The sequence below is a fragment of the Bos indicus genome, chromosome 6 (assembly GCF_029378745.1).
Source record: "Bos indicus isolate NIAB-ARS_2022 breed Sahiwal x Tharparkar chromosome 6, NIAB-ARS_B.indTharparkar_mat_pri_1.0, whole genome shotgun sequence".
NCBI lineage: Eukaryota > Metazoa > Chordata > Mammalia > Artiodactyla > Bovidae > Bos > Bos indicus.
The window spans coordinates 85,867,745-85,893,730 of NC_091765.1; the positions used below are offsets into that span (position 1 = coordinate 85,867,745).

A 25,986-nucleotide genomic window follows, 5' to 3' on the forward strand; every position below is an offset into this window, starting at 1 on the left:
CAGTGGTTTGTGTAAGCTTCGTATAGGGTGAGATTTGTGCTGAGTTTTTGTTTGTTCGTTTTTCCTCTAATGGGCAAGGCTGCTGATGACTGGGTTTGTAATGTTGTTTTGTTTGTTGTTTAGATGAGGTGTCCTGCACAGGGTGCTACTGGTGGATGGGTGATGCTGGGTCTTGTTTTCAAGTGGTTTCCTTTGTTTGAGTTTTCACTATTTGATACTCCCTAGTGTTATTTTTCTGGTAGTCTAGGGTCTTGGAGTCAGTGTTCCCACTCTAAAGGCTCAGAACTTGGTCTTTTCTGTTCACTTAGCTTCATTTGAAAATGATCTACTTTAATTAACTTCTCACCACTGTGGCATCAGAGACCAAGCTTGTCCTTCTTCATAGAGGAGACACAAAGTCAGCCTTTCACGAGGTGCTCATTCTAAGCCCTGTGGCCCTGGTGTCAAACCATTTCTCCCAAGTTTAACAACATGGTCGAAAATCTCCATGAAATCAAGAATGCATGGCCAGGAGAGTGGTCAACTGTCAGAAATACTTGAGCTCTGAGCCAAGCACTGCGTTTTACTTGCTGTGCCACCTTGAGCAATCCGCTTGATATTTCTGAGCCTCTTTCCTCCTCCAAGGCAGAACCTGAGAGTGCGGCAGTCAAGGAGCAAGCAGATGCCTTTGTGCGGGTCTCCACGCCTGTGTGCTCTGCCCAGACAGTCTCAGCCTCGGTGCACTGTGAGCTCCCATGGGCGCCTAGACAGCCAGGAATGCGGCTCCTGCTCCCAACAACTTTTCATTACAAAGTTCAACAACTTAGAATTTAACAACTTAGATTCCAACATGTGACAAACTAGTAAATGCCAGATAGATAATCTGAATAGCTTCAAAATATTGGGGTGGGGGTGGGAAGTTTACAATTTAAAAGTTTCCCAAAAGCAAATACCCAGGCTCAGATGTCTCACTGAAGAATTTTACCAAACAAATAAGAATTGACAACTTTATGTTGAGTTTTCAGAGAAGATTAGACTATTGAGGACAGCTGGGAAAGAGTAGTAGCAATATTGTGCTGAGATAAGGATTCTGTTCCTACATAATTTTGGAAATTTTGAATATGCATGTTTAGGCTAAAACATACTGTGTTTTTACAAATTTAAACACTTTCTTACATAGCTCACTTCTTATGGTAACAGGTGAACAAAGCCTTTGAGCAATCACTTTACTATGTGAGTGAGAAAGAGTTAAAAGACATGTTAAAAACTGGCTTGTTGTTTAGAGTATACCTTGCAGTTGTTTTCCCAGAAAGATTTAGGAATGAGATCAATTGGCAGATGTGTTTTCACAACCCGGGGTGATGGATTCTTCTCCAGTTGTTCTAAACCTGAGGAAATTTAGTTTGGTTATATAGGTACTACAGTCTCCAAGGAACCTGCATTTCCTGAATTTCTCAACCAACCTTTTGAAATACTTTTGAGCAGTATATAATGTTGCTAAATTTTGAACAAATCACAAGCCTCATAAATGTGGATTCTAAGAGCCAGTATTTTCTAATGAATAAGGACTTGGGTTCTCTGTTAACCTCTTCGGGCTCAAATCCTAACTTTCTCACTTATTCATCATCAAGCATTTGAAAGTATCCTGGAGTTTCAAGGATTCACTTTCTTCACTTCCAAAATGAGGAGTAATAATACCAACCTTAGCAATTTGGAGTTTCATCATACCTCACACTGACTTATGCTTTGCAACAGCTATTATATTGATAGTATACATGATATATTTGTAGAGCATCAGCTGTTATATCTGCATTTTCATTATCTCCTTTATGAGTCATATATATATATATACACACACACCATGTATATACAAAATGAACCTGTTGCTTCATTCTGTCTCCTAACTTCACCAAAAGATTTCTCAGCCTTTTCTGTCTTGTGATTATTTTGCCATGCAGGGTCCTTTAAAGAATCCTCCTACACACATAAATATGAATGTTGGGAATATGTAATGACATCTCAAGTATGCACATTCAGGTTCCAGAATAAATCTGAGTGCCAGTTTACTCTCCTTCACCTGCTATATCTCACCTACTCCCTCTCTGGTGAGGCTTTACAGACTTGTTCTCCACCCTACCCTCATCTCTCATCAGTTATCTGATTCCCTTGTCCCTTATTACTTTGATTCTATCACTTTTTCATTTAATATTTTTCTATTGTTCTGGAAACTCAACTCATTCTGCACTCATTTTGGTTACTTGTCCCAGAATGATCCTTTAGTTGCAAGCCTTATCATTTCCTTTCTGACTTCAGACAACCACACAGAAAGAACAACACCTTTTCAGTTGATCCTTGTCTAACTGTAGAAGTAATGAGTTCTAGTAGAGGAGAGAATATGAATTCTTCTCTTTACACTGATAGACACATTCACCACCATAATAGTGTCTTCTTATCCCATGTTTCCAGCAGCATTCGAGAGCCAACCCTTGCTTTCGAACCATTCTCACTTGCCTACAGGACACCCTAGTCTGCTGATTCTCTCTTAGTTCACTGAATATTCCTAAGAATTATAAGCCCTGTCTAGTCTTCAATTGTTTTAAATCTCACCTTTCCAATCTTTCATTGTTGTTGATTTTTGGTGGTGGTGATTTTTTTTTAATCCCCAGAGACTACCACCCAGCTCTTTTCTGCATCTAGGCCACCATATCTACTCCTTCATCTTCCTGAAATATGCCTTCTCTAGCTGTGTACAAAGCTTTAGGTCTCCATTCAGAGCTAAGATCCCTAAATATATAGTCTAAAGTCAAATCTCATGTTCCCTTTCATAGAGCCCTACCTCTGGATATGTTAAACTAACAGTATTCATATATCATTAGTTTATTACTTATTTAATGTCACAATATTATTGTAAGCTCATTGGGGACAGGAAATCCAGTTTACTTATTATTTTATATCTAGTCCATAGATCAGTGCATAATTCTTTAGAAATACTCAATAAATATTTGTGCAATGAAAAAATGAATCATTAAAAATAAATTTTGTATTTTAAGAATTGGTACTTCTTTACTTAATTACAGCAAGGATCTAAGAAATTAATCTACCAAATTTTTTTTTTTTAATAAAGTTTTGTTACTTACAGGACCTGGAAATTGTATAGCACACCTGGTGCCACACAGCAAGGTCATTGGTGGAGAAAGAGTGAGTGGGCCCGGAGTTCTGCTTTTATTTTATTCTGGAGTGGGAGGCTTAGGGTTTTAACTGCTCACTCTTTAATGGTGAATTTAAAACATAAAAGCATTCAGCTGTGAAACCGTCTGGACCTGGGCTTTTGTTTGCTGGAAGATTTTTGATTACCGTTTCAATTTCCTTGCTTGTGATGGGTCTGTTAAGATTTTCTATTTCTTCCTGGTCCAGTTTTGGAAAGTTGTACTTTTCTAAGAATTTGTCCATTTCTTCCACGTTGTCCATTTTATTGGCATATAATTGTTGATAGTAGTCTCTTATGATCCTTTGTATTTCTGTGTTGTCTGTTGTGATCTCTCCATTTTCATTTCTAATTTTATTGATTTGTTTTTTCTCCCTTTGTTTCTTGATGAGTCTGGCTAATGGTTTGTCAATTTTATTTATCCTTTCAAAGAACCAGCTTTTGGCTTTGTTGATTTTTGCTATGGTCTCTTTTGTTTCTTTTGCATTTATTTCTGCCCTAATTTTTAAGATTTCTTTCCTTCTACTAACCCTGGGGTTCTTCATTTCTTCCTTTTCTAGTTGCTTTAGGTATAGGGTTAGGTTATTTATTTGAGTTTTTTCTTGTTTCTTTAGGTATGCCTGTATTGCTATGAACTTTCCCCTTAGGACTACCAAAAATTTAGAGAAGAGCTAACACCTATCCTGCTCAAACTCTTCCAAAAAACTGCAGAGGAAGGTAAACTTCCAAACTCATTCTATGAGGCCACCATCACCCTAATACCAAAACCTGACAAAGATCCCACAAAAAAAAGAAAACTACAGGCCAATATCACTGATGAACATAGATGCAAAAATTCTTAACAAAATTCTAGCAATCAGAATCCAACAACACATTAAAAAGATCATACACCATGACCAAGTGGGCTTTATCCCAGGGATGCAAGGATTCTTCAATATCCGCAAATCAATCAATGCTATACACCACATTAACAAATTGAAAAACAAAAACCATATGATTATCTCAATAGATGCAGAGAAAGCCTTTGACAAAATTCAACATCCATTTATGATAAGAACTCTCCAGAAAGCAGGAATAGAAGGAATATACCTCAACATAATAAAAGCTATATATGACAAACCCACAGCAAACATTATCCTCAATGGTGAAAAATTGAAAGCATTTCCTCTAAAGTCAGGAACAAGACAAGGGTGCCCACTTTCACCGTTACTATTCAACATAGTTTTGGAAGTTTTGGCTACAGCAATCAGAGCAGAAAAAGAAATAAAAGGAATCCAAATTGGAAAAGAAGAAGTAAAACTCTCACTGTTTGCAGATGACATGATCCTTTACACAGAAAACCCTAAAGACTCCACCAGAAAATTACTAGAACTAATCAATGAATATAGTAAAGTTGCAGGATATAAAATCAACACACAGAAATCCCTTGCATTCCTATACACTAATAATGAGAAAACTGAAAGAGAAATTAAGGAAACAATTCCATTCACCATTGCAATGGAAAGAATAAAATGCTTAGGAATATATCTACCTAAAGAAACCAAAGACCTGTATATAGAAAACTATAAAACACTGGTGAAAGAGATCAAAGAGGACACTAATAGATGGAGAAATATACCATGTTCATGGATTGGAAGAATCAATATAGTGAAAATGAGTATACTACCCAAAGCAATTTATAGATTCAATGCAATCCCTATCAAGCTACCAACGGTATTCTTCACAGAGCTAGAACAAATAATTTCACAATTTGTATGGAGATACAAAAAACCTCGAATGGCCAAAGCTATCTTGAGAAAGAAGAATGGAACTGGAGGAATCATCCTGCCTGACTTCAGGCTCTATTACAAAGCCACAGTTATCAAGACAGTATGGTACTGGCACAAAGACAGAAATATTGATCAATGGAACAAAATAGAAAGCCCAGAGATAAATCCACGCACATATGGACACCTTATCTTTGACAAAGGAAGCAAGAATATACAATGGATTAAAGACAACCTCTTTAACAAGTGGTGCTGGGAAATCTGGTCAACCACTTGTAAAAGAATGAAACTAGAACACTTTCTAACACCATACACAAAAATAAACTCAAAATGGATTAAAGATCTAAACGTAAGACCAGAAACTATAAAACTCCTAGAGGAGAACATAGGCAAAACACTCTCTGACATACATCACAGCAGGATCCTCTATGACCCACCTCCCAGAATATTGGAAATAAAAGCAAAAATAAACAAATGGGACCTAATTAACCTCAAAAGCTTCTGCACATCAAAGGAAACTATTAGCAAGGTGAAAAGACAGCCTTCAGAATGGGAGAAAATAATAGCAAATGAAGCAACTGACAAACAACTAATCTCAAAAATATACAAGCAACTCCTACAGCTCAACTCCAGAAAAATAAACGACCCAATCAAGAAATGGGCCAAAGAACTAAATAGACATTTCTCCAAAGAAGACATACAGATGGCTAACAAACACATGAAAAGATGCTCAACATCACTCATTATCAGAGAAATGCAAATCAAAACCACTATGAGGTACCATTTCACACCAGTCAGAATGGCTGCAATCCAAAAGTCTACAAATAATAAATGCTGGAGAGGGTGTGGAGAAAAGGGAACCCTCTTACACTCTTGGTGGGAATGCAAACTAGTACAGCCACTATGGAGAACAGTGTGGAGATTCCTTAAAAAACTGGAAATAGAACTGCCTTATGATCCAGCAATCCCACTCCTGGGCATACACACTGAGGAAACCAGAATTTAAAGAGACACGTGTACCCCAATGTTCATCGCAGCACTGTTTATAATAGCCAGGACATGGAAGCAACCTAGATGTCCATCAGCAGATGAATGGATAAGAAAGCTGTGGTACATATACACAATGGAGTATTACTCAGCCATTAAAAAGAATACATTTGAATCAGTTCTAATGAGGTGGATGAAACTGGAGCCTATTATACAGAGTGAAGTAAGCCAGAAGGAAAAACATAAATACAGTATACCAACGCATATATATGGAATTTAGAAAGATGGTAACAATAACCCTGTGTATGAGACAGCAAAAGAGACACTGATGTATAGAACAGTCTTATGGACTCTGTGGGAGAGGGAGAGGGTGGGAAGATTTGGGAGAATGGCATTGAAACATGTAAAATATCATGTAAGAAACGAGATGCCAGTCCAGGTTCAATGCACGATACTGGATGCTTGGGGCTAGTGCACTGGGACGACCCAGAGGGATGGTAGGGGAGGGAAGAGGGAGGAGGGTTCAGGATGGGGAACACATGTATACCTGTGGCGGATTCATTTTGATATTTGGCAAAACTAATACAATTATAAAGTTCAAAAATAAAATTAAATTAAATTAAAAAAATAAATAAAACATAAAAGCAGAAATTTAAACCACAGGAAGAAAAAAACCAAGATTTATTAGCAATCACCTTTTTTAAAATAATTGCCTCTTTGATGCTTCATTGGCAATTAAAGCATATGTCAGGCACTTGGATTATGAAAAAGAAAAATACAAAACCAAACTATTAGGTTTTACACTACAATTGGCCACCAAGAAATTCAGTGATTAAGAAAAAAGAACTTAAGCTGCTTTAGGCAATGCCAGGCTAAATAGGAGAAATTATAAACAGCCTTATAGGGCTGCCAATAAAATATGGAAATGGAGTTGCTCAGTCGTGTCCAACTCTTTGCAACCCCATGGACCAGTCTCTTCCGTCTGTGGGATTTTCCAGGCAAGAATACTGGAGTGGGCTGCCATTTCCTTCTCCAGGTGATCTTCCCAACCAAGGGATAGAACCCAGGTCTCCTGCATTGCAGACAGGGGCTTAACCATCTCAGCCAACAGTGTTTAAAGAATAAAATATAAAATATAGGATACTCATATACTGCCAAATTTATTAATAATGAATTTTTTATTTTAAAAGGCATTGGTACTTATTTAGTTGAAGCTTCCTCAGTGGTTCAGCACTAAAAGAATCCACGTGCAATGCAGGAGATGCAAGAAATGTGGGTTTGACCCCTGGGTCAGGGAGAACCCCCGGAGGAGGTCATGGTAACCCACTCCAGTATTCTTTCCTGGAGAATCCCCTGGACAGAGGAGCTAGTGGGCTACAGTCCATGGGGTCACAAAGAGTCGGACATGCCTGAAGAGACTGAGCATACACACACGTTTATTTAATTACAATAATATTCTAAATTGAAAAATTAGTCGAATAAATTTTATACAACAGAACTCAGTAAAAGGTAAGAAACTTTTTTATCAGTGAGATTTCTAGTCATTTTCCATAACAGAATTCTTTTATCTTTGGTTATTATACCTGGATGTGCATGCGATGGACTAAACTACAGTTTCTCTGTATGCCTTGGTTACTGTTCTACTTGCATGCTTCTATTTCATGTTACCAAATACACTCCATTCTTCTTGAATGGAAATCACAGATACAGTAACTAATGTGATACTAATATGTTGCTATAAAATTATAATTCCTGGGTCATTTAAAATTACCTGAAGTCCTTAGTCCAGGAAGAGCCAGTTCCAACATTGGAACTTTAGCAGTTATAACATCTCGCTTACATTTTTCAACATCCCCATCATGTAGAACCATGTCCACAATTTCACTGATCCAAGTGGTACCTGTGGCAAAAGAACATTTTCTTAACCTTCACCCGAATGTGGGGGAAGGTCCCTGTTGGAAGCCTGCCATCTTAATATACTCTCTTAGAAAATTAATTCTGTAGAATTTCCCCTTCTATGCCCCAAATGTCTATTTTCATATAATCAAAGTAGGGGGATAGACTGACTGTTAGGAATACTAATTTTATTTAGTATATTAACAATTTTGTACAGAAGCTAATTCTCAGGAAACAAAAGTTGAAGTTAGACCTGCATTTGTCAGGTCACAGAACTCACCTGATTTGGGGTAAGTGACTATCATGATGTCATCTGGTCTGCTTTGGAACTGTTCAATCTTTTCCCAGTTGTTTGCGAAAGCGTAAGTGATGGGACAGCCATGGATTAGCTTCAGATTTTTTCTCAGGACATCTTTTGGAGAAGTCATCTTTGTTCCAGATTATACAAATACCTAATGCACAATCAAATCACGGAGAAAAGAGAGAATGAAACTAGAAAGCTGAGTAACTAAAGTTATTAAGACACGGCAATTTGACAGAGTAAAACTGGCCTTTAACACAGAGAGAACAAGAAGTCTAAATACAAAGGGCATTTTTATGGGTGTTCAGCAGTAGATTGCAAGAGCAGCAGCTGGCTTAGTGACAAGCAGATCAAAGGTCTTTAGTGGAATGGAAGCCTGGGAAAGAAATAGGAGTGAACACTTAAAAATCCCATTTTCCAGAAATACGCTAAAAAAATCTGGACCTATCATTCTTCATCATACTCCTGTTGAATCTCATTTTTAAAATTTATTTATTTTTAATTGTAGGATAATTGCTTTACAATATTGTGTTGGTTTCTGCCACATATCAGTATGAATCAGCCATAGGTAAACTTAAGTCCTTTCCCTCTTGGACCTCTCTCCCAACTCCCGCCCCACCCCACCCTTCTAGTTGTCATAGAGCCCTGGTCTGAGTTCCCTGAGTCATACAGGAAAGTCTCATTGGCTATCTATTTCACATATGGTAATGTATATGTTTCTATGCTACTCTTTCCATTCTTCCCACTCTCTCCTTCCCTTCCCTCCCCCCAGTGTTCATAAATCTGTTCTCTATGTCTGCATCTCCATTGCAGCCCTGAAAATTAGTTCATCAGTATCATCTTTCTAGATTCCATATATGCATTCATTAATATGCAGTATTTGTTTTTCTCTTTCTAACTTACTTCATGCTGTATAATAGGCTCTAGGTCCATCCACATCTTTAGCACTGACTCAAATGTGTTCCTCTTTGTGGCTGAGTAATATTCCATTGTATATATGTACCACAGCTTTTTTTTTCTATTAATCCATCAGTGGATATGTAGAGTACTTCCAGGTCCTAGTTACTGTAAATAACGCTGCAATGAACACTGGGGTATACGTTTTTTTCAATTAAAGTTTTCTCAGGATACATGCCCAGTGGTTGGATTGTTGGATCGTATGTTAGTTTTAGTCCTAGTTTTTTAAGGAATCTCCATACTGTTCTTTCATAGTGGTTGTATTAATTTACATTCCCACAAATAGTTCAAGAAGGTTCTCTTTTCTCCACAACCTTACTAGCATTTACTGTTTGCAGATTTTTTTTGATGATGTCCATTCTGACCAGTGTGAGGTGATGTTTCACTGTAGTTTTGATTTGCATTTATGAAGCAAGGTCCAATGCTATAAAGAGCAATATTGCATAGGAACCTGGAATGTCAGGTCCATGAATCAAGGCAAATTGGAAGTGGTCAAACAGGAGATGGCAAGAGTGAACAACAACATTGTAAAAATCAGCGAACTAAAATGGACTGGAATGGATGAATTTAACTCAGATGACCATTATATCTACTATTGCAGGCAGGAATGCCTTAGAAGAAATGGAGTAGCCATCATGGTCAACAAAAGAGTCTGAAATACAGTACTTGGATGCAATCTCAAAAATGACAGAATGATCTCTGTTCATTTACAAGGCAAACCATTCAATATCACAGTAATCTAAGTCTATGCCCCAACCAAAAAGGCTGAAGAAGCTGAAGTTGAACAGTTCTATGAAGATCTACAAGACCTTTTAGAGCTAACACCCCAAAAAAAGTGTCCTTTTCATTATAGAGGATTGGAATGCAAAAGTAAGAAGTCAAGAAACACCTGGAGTAACAGGCAAATTTGGCCTTAGAATACAGAATGAAGCAGGGCAAAGGCTACATAGAGTTTTGCCAAGAGAACACACTTGTCATAGCAAACACCCTCTTCCAACAACACAAGAGAAGATTCTACACATGGACATCAGCAGATGGTCAACATCGAAAACATCTTTGCAGCCAAAGATGGAGAAGCTCTATACCGTTAGCAAAAACAAGCCCAGGAGCTGACTGTGGCTCAGATCATGAACTCCTTATTGCCAAATTCAGACATAAATTGAAGAAAGTAGGGAAAACCACTAGATCATTCAGGTATGACCTAAATCAAATCCCTTATGATTATACAGTGGAAGTGAGAAATAGATTTAAGGGACTAGATCTGATAGATAGAATGCCGATGAACTATGGTCGGAGGTTCATGACATTGCACAGGAGACAGGGATCAAGACCATCCCCATGGAAAAGAAATGCAAAAAAGCAAAATGGCTGTCTGGGGAGGCCTTACAAATAGCTGTGAAAAGAAAAGAAGCAAAAAGCAAAGGGGAAAAGGAAAGATATAAGCATCAGAATGCAGAGTTCCAAAGAATAGCAAGAAGAGATAAGAAAGCCTTCCTCAGCAATCAATGCAACGAAATAGAGGAAAACAACAGAATGGGAAAGACTAGAGATCTCTTCAAGAAAACTAGAGATACCAAGGGAACATTTCATGCAAAGATGGGCTCGATAAAGGACAGAAATGGTATGGACCTAACAGAAGCAGAAGATATTAAGAAGAGGTGGCAGGAATACACAGAAGAACTATACAAAAATGATCTTCACGACCAAGATAATCATGATGGTGTGACCACTCACCTAGATCCAGACATCCTGAAATGTGAAGTCAAGTGGGCCTTAGAAAGCATCACTATGAACAAAGCTAGTGGAGGTGGTGGAATTCCAATGGAGCTATTTCAAATCCTGAAAGATGATAATGTGAAAGTGCTGCACTCAATATGCCAGCACATTTGGAAAACTCAGCAGTGGCCACAGGACTGGGAAAGGTCAGTTTTCATTCCAGTCCCAAAGAAAGGCAATGCCAAAGAATGCTCAAACTACCACACAATTGCACTCATCTCAAAAGCTAGTAAAGTAATGCTCAAAATTCTCCAAGCCAGGCTTCTGCAATACATGAACCGTGAACTTCCAGATGTTCAAGCTGGTTTTAGAAAAGGCAGAGGAACCAGAGATCAAATTGCCAACATCTGCTGGATCATGGAAAAAGCAAGAGAGTTCCAGAAAGCATCTATTTCTGCTTTATTGACTATGCCAAAGCCTTAGACTATGTGGATCACAATTAACTGTGGAAAATTCTGAAAGAGATGAGAATACCAGACCACCTGACCTATATATTGAGAAACCTATATGCAGGTCAGGAAGCAACAGTTAGAACTGGACATGGAAAAACAGACTGGTTCCAAATAGGAAAAGGAGTACATCAAGGCTGTATGTTGTCACCCTGCTTATTTAACTTATAGGCAGAGTACATCATGAGAAACACTGGGCTGGAAGAAGCCCAAGCTGGAATCAAGATTGCTGGGAGAAATATCAATAACCTCAGATATGCTGATGATACCACCCTTATGGCAGAAAGTGAAAAGGAACTAAAAAGCCTCTTGATGAAAGTGAAAGAGGAGAGTGAGAAAGTTGGCTTAAAGCTCAACATTCAGAAAATGAAGATCATGGCATCTGGTCCCATCACTACATGGGAAATAGATGGGGAAACAGTGGGAAAAGTGTCAGACTTTATTTTTTTCGGCTCCAAAATCACTGAAGCTGATGACTGTAGCCATGAAATTAAAAGACGCTTACTCCTTGGAAGAAAAGTTATGACCAACCTGGATAGCATATTCAAAAGCAGAGACATTACCTTGCCAACAAAGTCCATCTAGTCAAGGCTATGGTTTTTCCTGTGGTCATGTATGGATGAGAGTTGAACTGTGATGAAAGCTGAGCACCGAAGAATTGATGCTTTTGATCTTTGGTGTTGGAGAAGACTCTTGCGAGTCCCTTGGACTGCAAGGAGTTCCAACCAGTCCATTCTGAAGGAAATCAGCCATGGGGTTTCTTTGGAAGTAATGATGCTAAAGCTGAAACTCTAGTACTTTGGCCACCTCATGCGAAGAGTTGACTCATTAGAAAAGACTCTGATGCTGGGAGGGATTGGGGGCAGGAGAAGAAGGGGACCACAGAGGATGAGATGGCTGGATGTCATCACCAACTCGATGGACGTGAGTCTGAGTGAACTCCGGGAGTTGGTGATGGACAGGGAGGCCTGGCCTGCTGCGATTCATGGGGTCACAAAGAATCGGAAGCGACTAAGTGACTGAACTGAACTGAACTGAACTGAATAAGTGATGTTGAGCTTATTTTCACGCGTTATTAGCCATCTATATGTCTTCTTTGGAGAAATGTCTGTTCAGGTCTTTTGCTCACTTTTTTATTGGGTTTTTTTTTTTTTTCTGGTATTGATTTCATGAGCTGCTTTTATATTTTGGAAATTATTCCCTTTTCAGTTGTTTCATTTGCTATTATTTTCTCCCATTTTCCCAAGGTATTATTTTTTCCTTGTTTATAGTTTCCTTTGCCATGAAATCTTTTCAGCTTAATTAAGTCTTTCTTGTTTATTTTTGTTTTTATTTCCATTACTCTGGGAGGTGGGTCATAGAGGATATTACTGCGATTTATATTATAGAGTGTCTGCCTATGTTTTCTCTAAGGGTTTATAGTTTCTGGTCTTATATTTATGACTTCAATCCATTTTGAGTTTATCTTTGTGTATGATCTTAGAAAGTGTTCTAATTTCATTCTTTCAAGAGTAGCTGTCCAATTTTTCCAGGATACTTATTAAAGAGACCATCTTTTCCCCATTGCATATTTTTGCCTCCATTTCTTCCAGGTGTCCATTTTATTGGCATATAGTTGCTCGAAATAGTCTCTTATGATCCTTCTTATTTCTATGTTGTCTGTTGTATCTTAGTCTTTTACATTTCTAATTATGTTGATTTGATTCTTCTTTTTTTCTTGATGATTCTGGTTGATGGTCTGTAAACGTTGCTTATATTCTCAAAGTATCAGATCTTAGTTTTACTAATCTTTACTATTGTTTCCTTCATTTATTTCTGCTCCGATCTTTATCATTTCTTTCCTTCTGCTAATTTTGGGGTTTTCTATTCTTCTTTTTCAAGTTATTTCAGGTGTAAAGTTAGGTTGTCTATTCAATGGTTTTCTTGTTTCTTGAGGCAGGATTGTATTGCTATAAACTCCCTCTTAGAACTGCCTTTGGTGCATCCCATAGGTCTTGGGTCTTCATATTTTCATTGTCATTTGTTTCTGGGAATACTTTTATTTCCCTCTTTAATTTCTTCAGTAGCCTGTTCATTATTTATAAATGTATTGTTTAATCTCCATGTTTTTGTGGGGGTTTTTTTTACAGTTTTTCCCATATAATTGATATCTAGTCTCATAGTGTTATGATCAGAAAAATGCTTCATATAATTTCAATTATCTTAAATTTACTGAAGCTTTATTTGTGACCCATGTTGGGGTCTGTCCTGGAGAATGTTCCATGTGAACTTGAGAAGAAAGTGTATTCTGCATTTGGAGGTAATGTCCTGAAGATACCAATTAGCTCCATCTGGCCTAATGTGTCATTTTAGGCTTGTGTTTCCTTATTAATTTTATGGCTTGATAATCTGTCTATTGGTGTAAGTAGGGTGTTAAAGTCCCTTACTATTATTGTGTTGCTGTCAATTTCCTCTTTTATGTCTATTAGTGTTTGCCTTATGTATTGAGGTTCTCCTATGTTGGCATAAATAGTTACAATTGTTATGCCTTCTTCTTGGATTAATCCCTTGATCATAATGAGTGTCCTTCATCTCTTACAATATTCTTTATTTTAAGGTTTATTTTGTCTGATATGAGAATTGCTACTCCAGCTTTCTTTTGATTTCTTTTTGAATGGAATACCTTTTTCCATCCTCTCACTTTCAGTCTGTATGTGTCTCTAGGTGTGAAGTGGATCTATTGTAAACAGTATCTATATGGGTCTTGCTTTTGTATGCATTCAGCCAGTCTTTTTCTTTTGGTTGAAGCATTTTATCCATTTACATTAAAAATAGGTGTTGATATATATGTTCCTACTGGCATTGTCTTAATTGTTGTGAGTTTGATTTTGTAGGTGTTTTCCTACTCTTGTGTTTCCTATCTATAGAAGTCCCTTTAACATTTGTTGTAAAGCTGGCTTGGTGTTGCTAAATTTTCTTAACTTTTACTGTCCGTAAGTTTTTGATTTTTCCATCAATTTTGAATGAGATCCTTGCTGGGTAAAGTAATCTTGGTTGTAGATTTTTTCTTTTCAGTATTTTGAATATATCCTGCCTTTCCGTTCTGGCTTGCAGAGATTCTACTGAAAGATCAGCTGTTAATTGTATGGAGTTTCCCTTGTATGTTACTTGTTGCTTTTCCTTTGCTACAGTTAATATTCTTTCTCTGAATTTAATCTTTATTAGTTTGATTATTATGTGTTTCAGTGTATTTCTCCTTGGGTTTATCCTGTATGGGGCTCTCTGCACTTCTTGGACTTGGTCTATTTCCTTTCCCATGATGTGAAAGTTTTCAATTATCTCTTGAAAAATTGTCTCAGACCCTTTCTTTTTATCTTCTTCTTCTAGGACCTCTATAATTCAAATGTTGATGTGTTTAATATTTTCCCAGAGATCTCTGAGACATCCTCAATTTTTTTCATTCTTATCTCTTTATTCTGCTCTTCAGCTATTATTTCCACCATTCTACCTTCCAGCTTACTTATCCATTCTTTTGTCTCAGTTTTTCTGCTATTGATTCCTTCTAGAGTATTTTTAATTTCAGTAGCTGTGTTGTTCATCTCTGTTTGTTTTTCCTTTATTTCTTCTAGGTCCTTGCTAAATGTGTTAATCAATTCTTTCATTTTCTCCATTCTACTTTTGAGGTTGTGTATCATCTTGTTATAATTACTCTGAATTCTTTTTCAGATTTTTTCTAACTTACTGTGCTTGAGGTCATTTTTTCATAGGCTTTAGGGTCATATTCCTTCTTCCATTTGGTTTCTGCCCTCAGTAGGTAAGTTTGGTCCAGTGGTTTGTGTAAGCTTTGTACTGGGAATGAATTGTGCCTGTGTTCTGGTGGGAGGTGGTGAGGTTTTGCTTTTTTTTCCCCCTCTAATGGGGAGGGCTGTGTGAGGTGGTATATTTTGGAGTGTCTTTGGGAATCCTCTGTACTGATGACTGGGTTTGTAATTTTGTCTTGCTTATTTGGGCAAGGTGTCCTTCACTGGGTGTTGTGGGCAACTGGGTGATGCCAGGTCTTGTATATAGTTGGAGGCCTTCATGACAGTTCTCACTAACTAATACTTCCTGGGATTAGAAGTTCTCTGGCAGTCTAGGGTCCTGGACTCAACACTTTCAGTCCAAAGGCTCAGGCTCGATTTCTGGCCAGGGATCTGAGATTACACAATTTGTAAGTTATGGCATTAAAGATGATTAAAATAGACAAGAACAAAAGAAAAAATAAAACAAGAAACAAAAAATGACCCTTAGACAATGGTAAGTACAAAATCAGACTAATAATTTTTAAACAGTAGAATATACACCCATGCACACACAAACACACAAACGAAACCAAAACAGTCCAAAGAAAGTACAAGAGGGTGACCCAGTAAGCAAAGGAAACCAAAAATGATATAGACCAATTAAAATCAAAGCTAAGTAAAACACAAACTGAAAAACAAAACCAAAGCAGAATGCCAACTAGGAAATAAAGCAAAGAAAACAAACAAAAACTAACAAACATGATGAATAAAAGAAAGAAAAAGAAAAAAATAGAAAAGCAAAGTTAAATCCAAGTATATAAAAAAGTAGGGTGGTACTTCTCAGGTATTGTTAGGGGTAAAACACCTGCCTGCTAATGCAACAGACATAATGAGATGGGGGTTTGATCCCTGGGTTGAGAAGATCCTCTGGAGGAGGGCATGGCAACCCACTCCAGTATTCTTGCCTGGAGAACCCCATGGACAGAGGAGCCTGGTGGGCTACAGTCCATAGTGTCACTAAGAGTCAGACATGACTGAAGCTTCTTAGCACACACACAAATATATTTTATATATATATATATGAAAAATATCAAAAAATAAATTTTAGAAAAAATTTTTAAAAGAAAAAAAAATTCCACAGAACTGCAAAAGGCCAACATAGAGGTAGAAATATATAAAGGAAATGAAAAATTGGATTTAAAAAAAGTTCTCAAAAGCTTAAATAGAGTAATATCAATAATAAAATCAACCACAGGAACAGGGAAGAAAAATCCAGAGCCAATTACAGAACAAATTAAAATATAAGAATAATAATAGACATTTTTCTTGGATAGTCCACCTCTGCCTCCTTAAAATGTCTTCCAATAATGGGTTGGTTGGTCTCTGGACCTGCTATGGGGACAGCTCAGACTAACTTGACCCTACTCCTGCATGTTCCTGGCTCTAATGCTGCATGTTCTTGCCTCCACTGTCCACAGATGCCAGAGCTACTGCATTTTCTTTTGTGGGAACTCTCATTGCCCTTTTATATATTCCATAGACAGAGTCTGCCTAGTTGATCATGTGGATTTAAACTGCAGCTTGTACAGTTATTGGGAAGGTTTTCAATCCTATTCCTTAGCCACACTGCCCCTGGGGTTCAATTGTGGTTTTATTTCCACCTCTGTATGTGGGTCCTCCACAGGAGTTTGCTCCTGAGGCTGCCCTGGAGGTTTTAGGTCTGCTTCAGTGAGGACCAGATGTGGAGGTGTTGCAGCTGCTTGGATCATGGGGACCTTGGCAATGCCGTGTACACAGGGGAGCCAGCAGCCATTGGTGCAGGAAATATGGTGCTATTAGTTTCTTTTTCTAGCCTCTGGCATCTGGCTTCAAAGGATCTCTATATCTGATCTTTCTCTGTTGCTCAGGGCATCAGGCACTTAAAGAGATACCCTCTCTTGGGTCTATTGGTCAGCTGCTGGCTCTTGCATGTGGGGAAAAAGAGGCTACAGTGATGGCTCCACCCTCTGTGTGTGACTCAGCAGTTTTGCCTTACCTCCATGGCTGGTCAGCTTTCCTTCCAAGGTATTTCCCCCTCCACCTCCTCCCTCATATCCCCTCTCACTGTCTCCCTGCAGTGAACAGCAGATCTCACCCTGGGATTGCTCTCCAATCCCTACAGTCCAGCTCCAAGTCACTGCGCATTCCAGGGGACTCAAATCCTGTCCAGGGTAGGTAGGGCTGCGGCAAAGATTGTGTGGTTCTCATTCCTTTCAGACTGTCACAGATGAGCTGCTGCACTCTCCAACAGCCTCAAATGCTTCTCCTGTGTCCCAAACAATTGCCCTGATGTGGGTATCTGATCCCTGCTTCAGGTCCCCCACCCCCCGGGTACATGTCTAGTCCTGATAACTCTCCTTTTTTTCCCCTCCTTCCTTCATCCTACCGTGATTTGTGTGCAACTATATATTCCTTTCCAGTGGTCAAAGGCTCCTGCCCACTCTCAACTGGTGTTCTGCAAGATCTTCTTTGTCTTAAGGTGTATTGCTGATGCATCCATGGAGAGAGAAGTACACCACACCCACCTTCTCCTCCACCATCTTGTTTCTCCTTATTTTTTCTTACAAGAAATGTGTTGTCTTTCTCACCTTGGTTCTTCTGTGTATAATGCATTTGTTTTTTTGTCTGCTTCTAAGATATTCTATAATATCACTGGTTTTGAGCAATTAAATTATGATGGGCCTTCATGTGGTTATTTTCATGGGTTTGTATGTGTGCCTGTGCTTCCTGTTTATTGAACTTCTGTGAATTTGGGGTTTGCATTCAATATTTCTTCAAATACCTTTTTTGAGGGTCTCTTTCTCTTCCTTCTGATACTCCAAGATACATGAATTTGTTTACAGCTCATTGAAGCTCCTTTAATTTAAAAAAAAATTTTTTTTTCTCTTTGTGTTTCAGTTCAGATAATGTCTATGGCTATATTTCTTTATATTCACTAACTTTTTCTTTTGCAATGTGCAATCTGATTTTAATCCCTTCCAATGTTTGTTTTTTGTTTTGTTTTTTTTTTCCCCTCAGACATTATAGTTTTCATCTCTAGAAGATCATTTGGGAAATGATTATACTCTTCCTGTCTCAACTTTTCAGTTCAGTTCAGTTCAGTTCAGTTCAGTCATGTCCAACTCTTTGTGACCCCATGAATCACAGCATGCCAGGCCTCCCTGTCCATCACCAACTCCCAGAATTTACCCACATTCATGCCCATTGAGTCAATGATGCCATCCAACCATCTCATCCTCTGTCATCCCCTTCTACTCCCACCTTCAATCTTTCCCAGCATCAGGGTCTTTTCAAATGAGTCAGCTCTTCTCATCAGGTGGCCAAAGTATTGGAGTTTCAGCTTCAGCATCAGTCCTTCCAATCAACACCCAGGACTGATTTCCTTTAGGATAGACTGGTTGGATCTCCTTGCAGTCCAAGGGACTCTCAAGAATCTTCTCCAACACCACAGTTCAAAAGCATCAATTCTTCAGTGCTCAGTTTTCTTTATGGTTGAACTCTTACATCTATACATGACCACTGGAAAAACCATAGTCTTGACTAGATGGACCTTTTTTGGCCAAGTAATATCTCTGCTTTTTAATATGCTGCCTAAGTTGGTGATAACTTTTCTTCCAAGGAGTAAGTGTCTTTTAATTTCATGGCTGCAATCACCATCTGCAGTGATTTTGGAGCCCAAAAGAATAAAGTCTGTCACTGTTTCCACTTTTTCTCCATCTATTTGCTATGAAGTGATGGGACCAGATGCCATGATCTTAGTTTTCTGAATGTTGAGCTTTAAGCCATCTTTTTCACTCTCCTCTTTCACTTTCATCAAGAGGCTTTTGAGTTCCTCTTCACTTTCTGCCATAAGGGTGGTGTCATCTGCATATCTGAGGTTATTGATATTTCTCCCGGCAATCTTGATTCCAGCTTGTGCTTCCTCCAGCCCAGCGTTCCTCATGAAGTGCTCTGCATATAAGTTAAATAAGCAGGGTGACAATATACAGCCTTGATGTACTCCTTTTCCTATTTGGAACCAGTCTGTTTTTCCATGTCCAGTTCTAACTGTTGCTTCCTGACCTACATACAGGTTTCTCAAGAGGCAGATCAGGTGGTCTAGTATTTCCACATCTTTCAGAATTTTCCACAGTTTATTGTGATCCACACAGTCAAAGGCTTTGGCATAGTCAATAAAGCAGAAAACTTTTAGAGCATATTGAATATTGTTATAATGATTGTTTTAATACATTTGTTTGCTAACTCTAACATCTGTGTTAGTTCTAGATTATTTTCAATTACCTAATTTTTCCTTTCACTATGATTGCCTTCTGCTAATTTGCTTGCCTGATACTTTCTATTGGATTTCTGATGTTGTACCTGGGTTTTCCTCCCTGAGTTGTGGCCCAGTAATTCTCTCAAAGCAGTAAATAGGGGAAATAATAGGGCCCAAGTTGTTTTCTATCCACATTCCTGTTGGTTGTTTCACACAAAGGGGAACATTTAATTTATGATACTCTATTTTTCCTAGAAGCTATGATGATTAATTTTATGTGTCCACTGGACTGGGCCACCAGATGCCCAGACATTTGGTCAAACATTATTCTGAGTGTTTCTGTAAGGATGTTTTGGGATGAGATTAATGTTTAAATGGGCAATACTAAGTAAAGCAGATTGTCCTCCCTAGTGTGGAATGACCTCGTTCTGTGAATTTAAGGCCTGATTAGAACAATAAATCTGAGTAAGAATGAATGCATCCTACCTGATAGCCTTTGAGGTGTAATACATTTTTTTTCCTGCCTTCTGGTTGGAACTAAAACATCAACTTTTCCTGAGTCTGAAGCCTGGCAGCTTTCTAATTAAACTATACCATTAACTCTCATTGTTCTTAGATTTCAGACTCAATTGGAATTAAATCACCAGCTATTCTGGGTCTCCAGCTTGCAAATCATCTTGCATATCTTGGGACGTGTCCACCTCTAAAATCATCTAAGCCAATTACATACGATAAATCTCTTTATGTATGTATTTATATACAATAAAAATTGTCTTGCATATTTTTGAGTGGTAACTATTCTTATCATAATAATCCTGAATTAGAATCTTATTGATCTGCTAACCTATTCAAAACATTTTGAGAGTATATTAGTCAGGATTCTCCAGAGAAATAGAATCAAGTTATCCCAAGCTGGAGACCCAGGACAGTCAATGGTGTAGTTCCCTTCTGAAGGCCTGCAGGCTTGAGACCCAATGAGAACTCATGTTTAAGTGTGAAGATAGGAAAACATGATATCCCAGCTCAAAAACAGTCAGGCAAGAGGAATTCCACCTGACTCCCAGAGCGTCTGCCTTTTTATGTGATTCAGACCTTCAACTGACTGGATAAGGCTTGTCCACACTAAGGAGGGTACTTTGTTTTGTTCCTATAATAATTCAAATGTTAATCTCATCCAGGAAATACACTAACAGGCACACTGATAATAATTTTTGACCAAATATATGGGTTTCCTGTGTGTCAATCATTTTGACACACAAAATTAACCATCACATAGAGCTCATCATTATTTACTTTTTCCACTTCATCTTCACTGAACTTTGGATATGAAACTGTAGCCTGGCTCTTGCTAATGTGTTTCTGATTTTGCAACCCTTCTCTCTGCCCTCAAGGAACATAAGCCTCTCAGAAATAGAAGGAAAGGAAGAATGTAGAAATTTTAAGATCCATTATAATCTACTATTCCATTTATTTCTGCTGCTGATGCTAAGTCGTTTCAGTCATGCCCGACTCTGTGTGACCCCGTAAAAGGCAGCCCACCAGGCTCCCTTGTCCCTGGGATTCTCCAGGCAAGAATACTGGAGTGGGTTGCCATTTCCTCCTCCAATGCATGAAAGTGAAAAGTGAAAGTGAAGTCGCTCAGTCGTGTCCGACTCTTAGCGACACCATGGACTGCAGCTTACCAGGCTCCTGCATCCATGGGATTTTCCAGGCAAGAGTACTGGAGTGCAGTGCCATTGCCTTCTCCTATTTATTTCTGAGAACTTGTCAATCAATAATAATGATAGATAATGTATACAACAAGATGAATAGAGTTTGAATTAACAACATAAATTATGTATCTCAGATAAACTTGTATTGCCTCTAGCAAATAATTATAACTAGACATCAAAGACTGCTGATTGCTGATTGGCAAATTGATACAAATATTTTATCAGGAAAATATTTTGAAAGTAATTTGGTGATTTGAAAATTGTTGAAACTTGTTAAGCTAACAATCTGTGTAATGGGAACCACACAAAAAAATCACTAACATAAAAGCTAGCTGCTATTTAAACTCACATGCTTTTCTATAGAAAAAGAAATGCTTTAGATTAGGAAAAATATATTGCGTAACAGCCTTGTGTTTTAGAGATAACTGCTCCACACCCTGCTAGACCCCATTCTCCAGGCTCTTAAAAAAAGTCTAGAAGAGGGGCTTCCCTGATGGTCCAGTGGTTAAGAATATACAGGCGACACAGGTTCGATCCCTCATCTGAAATATCCCACATGCAGTGGAGCAACTAAGTCCGTGTGCCACAACTACTGAGCCCAAGTGCAGCAGCTATGGAAGCTCCAACTTTCTAGAGCCCGTGCTCCACAAGGGAAGCCACTGCAATGAGAAGCCCGCACACCGCAATGAAAAGCAGCTCCCACTCTCTGCCACTAGAGAAAGCCTGCACACAGCAACCAACAACCAGTGCAGCCAAAATAATAAATAATGTTTAAAAAAGTCTAGAAGAGAGAAATCTGCATGTATTTTTCATTTTAAACTATAAGATATGAATTATATATCATATTTTATGTCTGACAATTGGTGGATATGCCCACAATAATGCATTTTTTAGTTTTCCCAATAAAAGTTATTATTATATAATGCATTTGTCTAAAAATATATGGCATCTTATGCTAGAAATATAGGAAAAATAATTTGAATTTTACATCTTCATTACTGCTCACAGAATAAAAGATTTGGGGACCTGAGGAGACTAGAAAAGAGTATCTAAATGAAAAAGCAGTCTCAGCACAGGACACAAATAGGTTTAGAGCCAGCAAGACACTAAAACAAGGATGCAGGTGAGAGCTATGTGGTCTGGGCATTTTAGAAAATTAAATATTCCATATTAAATTGCTGTCTTCATGATGCTTCTTAATTATCCTATCTGTTTGCATCTGTAATCCCTTGTTAGGTCCAGAAAAAATTCTGGAACATGTCAGCAGCTTCAAGAATGGAACAAATAATGTGGTTGGTCAAAAATTCAACAGAGCAAGAAGTGAAAGGAAGAGGAACTGAGTAGGTAAACGCCATACCGAAAATAAAATAGGTGTTAAATGAATTGAATAAATGAATGAATGAATGATGCGACATGTATTTCCCATACAGAATCTTCTAAGATCTTAGGGATAGTGTTACTTTGGAGTTTGGATATAAGGAATGAGTGAGAGCAGAAATAAACATAGTATATTCAGATATTAGATTTGAGCTTCACATAGTAAATGAAATAGTTTTCCTTGAAACATTTTATTCTATTAATTACTTAGCAAATTAAAATTTCCAGATTATGTAAAGGTAAATATCAATTCCAGGCCTCATTTGAACACTGGCATATTCTGAATCAGTTGAGAAAAATAAATGAGGCTCTCTTTTCTTTTTTTATTTTTGGCTCTGGAATTTAGCATTTAGTAGAAATGTAACTCCACTTACCAACTCTTATTAAACACACAAATTGTCATCGGAAAAGCAAGTAGGTATTGAGGACACAGATTTATTTTCCATATGGTCTGCAACAAATCACACAGACAAATTTGTTTCTCACATAATATGTGCTTAACATTATGTTATACATTTATAACATCATTCCTGGTTCCATTTCATGTCTTAAACTTTTTAGTTTCTTTACTTACTCATTTTAATTTAACTTGTACTGTTGCAAGGAGATACAACCAGTCCATCCTAAAGGAGATCAGTCCTGGGTGTTCATTGGAAGGACTGATGTTGAAGCTCAAACTCCAATACTTTGGCCACTTCATGCGAAGAGCTGACTCATTTGAAAAGACCCTGATGCTGGGAAAGATTGAGGACAGGAGGAGAAGGGGACAACAGAGGATGAGATGGTTGGATGGCATCACCGACTTGATGGACATGGGTTTGGGTGAACTCCAGGAGTTGGTGATGGACAGAGAGGTCTGGCGTGCTGTGGTTCATGGGGTCACAAAGAGTCGGACATGTCTGAGTGACTGAACTGACCTGAACTGATTGTCTTATATTTACATAATTGATTCATAATTGCTATTTAAATATGGTACATATGCAAGCCCCATGCACTATTGTCATCACTTGATAGCTTGTAATACAAATGCAGAATCTGAGGCTCCAATCCAGAACCAGAACTTATATTTTAATAAAATCCCCAAGTAGCTTACATTTAGAAGAAAATTGGGGAAGCATGGTTTTAAACTACTATTAAGGTACTCTCTAACAATATAGAGTGCATATAAATGATTTATAAAAATGAATTGTTTTCCAGAAAATAAATTATATTGAATGTGCTTCATATATATTATCTCCCTGATGATAAATCTTACTTTCATTTTACAGACTGAGATTAGGAAACAGTTGCAGGAAGTCTGCTCAGACTCATAGCAAGTGAGGTGTGTCTCAGAAATAGAGTTCAGTTTTCCCAGCTTTGCTCACTTGGTCATACTGCCTGGGTAGGCCGGACTAGAGTCAAAGGTGTTCCTGATTTATCTCATTTGGTTAAGGGTGTTCACAGTTTGTAGGGGATTTTTTTTGTTTGTTTATTTGACAAAGCAAACTTCCCTCTGACAAAAACTTCAACTCCTCATGCTGCAAAAATGTTGTCAGAGAAGGAGGGCTATGAGTAACAGAAGGATAATGACTACATACTAGTCACATCTGGGAAGTGGGTGTAACCAATTCAAGAACCTTGGAGTAACAGTCTGGGATTAGCATTGCCTCATCATGACCAGTGGATGATGATGAGTTTAGAACTATATGAGAAGATATATTCAGGGGAGAGAGCCCAAAGATATAGGATTGTGCATAGTCTCTTAGTCGTGTCTGATTCTTTGCGATCCCGCAGATCGTAGCCCACCAGACTCCTCTGTCCATGGGATTCTCCAGGCAAGAATTCTGGAATGAGTTGCCAAGCCTTCCTCCAGGGGATCTTCCCAACCCAGGGATTGAACATAGGTCTCCCACATTGCAGGTGGATTCTTTACTATCTGAACCAGCAGGAAGACAAAGAATTCTGGGGTGAGTAGCCTATCCTTTCTCCAGGGGATCTTCCCAACCCAGGAATTGAACTAGAGTCTCCTGTATTGCAGGCAGATCCTTTACCAGCTGAGCTACCACTAACATTATTGAGTAAGATACTTTGGCAGATGGTTGATGAGGGATATTTACTTTAAAAAATCAGTTCCTAGAAGTCTCTTAAATCTTAAAATGACAAAAAATTACAAAAACTTTTAATGTGTTATATAGTACAGTCTACACAATACTACAAATCTACCCAGTTGAGTGATAAGTTAAAAATTAAAATGTCTAAAATTGACTTAAGAAACATTAATAGAAAATCCCATGAACCGAGGAGCCTGGCAGGCTACAGTCTATAGAGTCACAAAGAGTTGGATACGACTGGCACACACAAACACACAATAGAATAAAAGAGGAAAATGGAAACCATTGTCCCTCTTAGGAGAAACAAACTGAATCATATGACACTGAGATTCGTTTAGTGGGAAAAGAATATTTGCTCCATTTGTTTCACTCTAACAAACTGCAGCTCTACTTAGTCTACATCGAACTCCAGCTAATGAAATATATGAATTAAATAACATGTTCGGTATTCTGGAAAGTACCCTAAAGGGTGTGTATGTGCACGTGTGTATATGGGGTGAAGTACAGATGAGAGCAGAAAAATGAGAGCTTGGAGTGGATTCCATTTTCCCTTATGAGCCTACAGTTTGATGAGAAGACCCACAATCCTGGCATGCTTAAGCAGAGTCCCACTGAACCTAGAAAAATGAAAGGGATCACTGAAAGACTAAGAGTCTGTACAATATAAACAACACCGCGTTTCCTGAGGGAAAACTGCAATTAGGCAAAAACGTTCTAACAATAAACATATGTTCAAAACGGAAATTATTCAAGGAGCTCATTGTGCCATGGATGCATGATAAAAACTCAGAGAAAAGAGATTTAAAAAGAAAACTTTACCTCAGGATTTAATCCCTCTTTTCAGTTTTCCTTTTCAGTTGGTGGCGCAGCTGCCAAAAGGAATCCTGGGTCCTGGTGGGAGTCCTGAAGGGAGGGAAAGACCAGCTCAGGGAGGTTCATTCCAGTCTTTGGAATTAAAAAAAAAAAAAAGTTTAAAGATATGGTCTGAATGCTGTAGTCATTGACTTCATGGGCAGTTAAGATATACAAATTTGAACTACATACACAGAGGCAGGGCCGCTGCTTCAACAGCTGGAAAAGGCAGGAAGTCCTGAAAGGAAATGAATCAGGGTGGCAGCCAAGAGTAAGCAAAGTCAGAAATTACCTAGATTTAAAGGTTTACATGGCTTCAAAGAGAGAAAAACAAAGGGAAAGAAGCTGAAGTTTCAGTGGGTGGAATCCTGTTGTTTCTCTACAATTTTTAAAGAATGTCTTGTAATAATTTTGATCATGATAAAAAGTCATTGTGTGTATATTTTCATCTGAAAGAAACATGAGTTTCCAACATTACAGAAAAAACAAAGCTACACAAACATACACTAAAAATACATTTTGGCAGAAGAAATAGAGTGGAGCTGATGGTTTCAGAATACACTTGTTTTCTGTCACTCTAATCA

At 38.1% G+C, this 25,986-nt stretch overlaps 1 protein-coding gene across 3 annotated transcripts in view; it reads right to left on the reverse strand.

Annotated features, from left to right (window-relative positions):
* Positions 1-25,611, reverse strand: part of SULT1B1 (sulfotransferase family 1B member 1) — a 47,849-nt gene extending 22,238 nt beyond the window's left edge. Inside the window, exons 1-6 of one of the 3 annotated variants that reach the window (XM_070791559.1) lie at positions 25,370-25,558; positions 23,035-23,194; positions 22,835-22,911; positions 8,114-8,285; positions 7,709-7,837; positions 1,270-1,367 (exon numbers count right to left, since the gene is read on the reverse strand). In XM_070791559.1, the coding sequence (XP_070647660.1) occupies positions 1,270-1,367; positions 7,709-7,837; positions 8,114-8,261 (375 nt within the window). In that variant the 5' untranslated portion in view covers positions 8,262-8,285; positions 22,835-22,911; positions 23,035-23,194; positions 25,370-25,558. Of the gene's footprint in view, positions 1-1,269; positions 1,368-7,708; positions 7,838-8,113; positions 8,286-22,834; positions 22,912-23,034; positions 23,195-25,369; positions 25,559-25,594 lie in introns of those variants that run through there. The other 2 variants (XM_070791558.1, XM_070791560.1) reach the window with 2 other exon arrangements.
* Between the last annotated feature and the right edge of the window lie 375 nt (positions 25,612-25,986).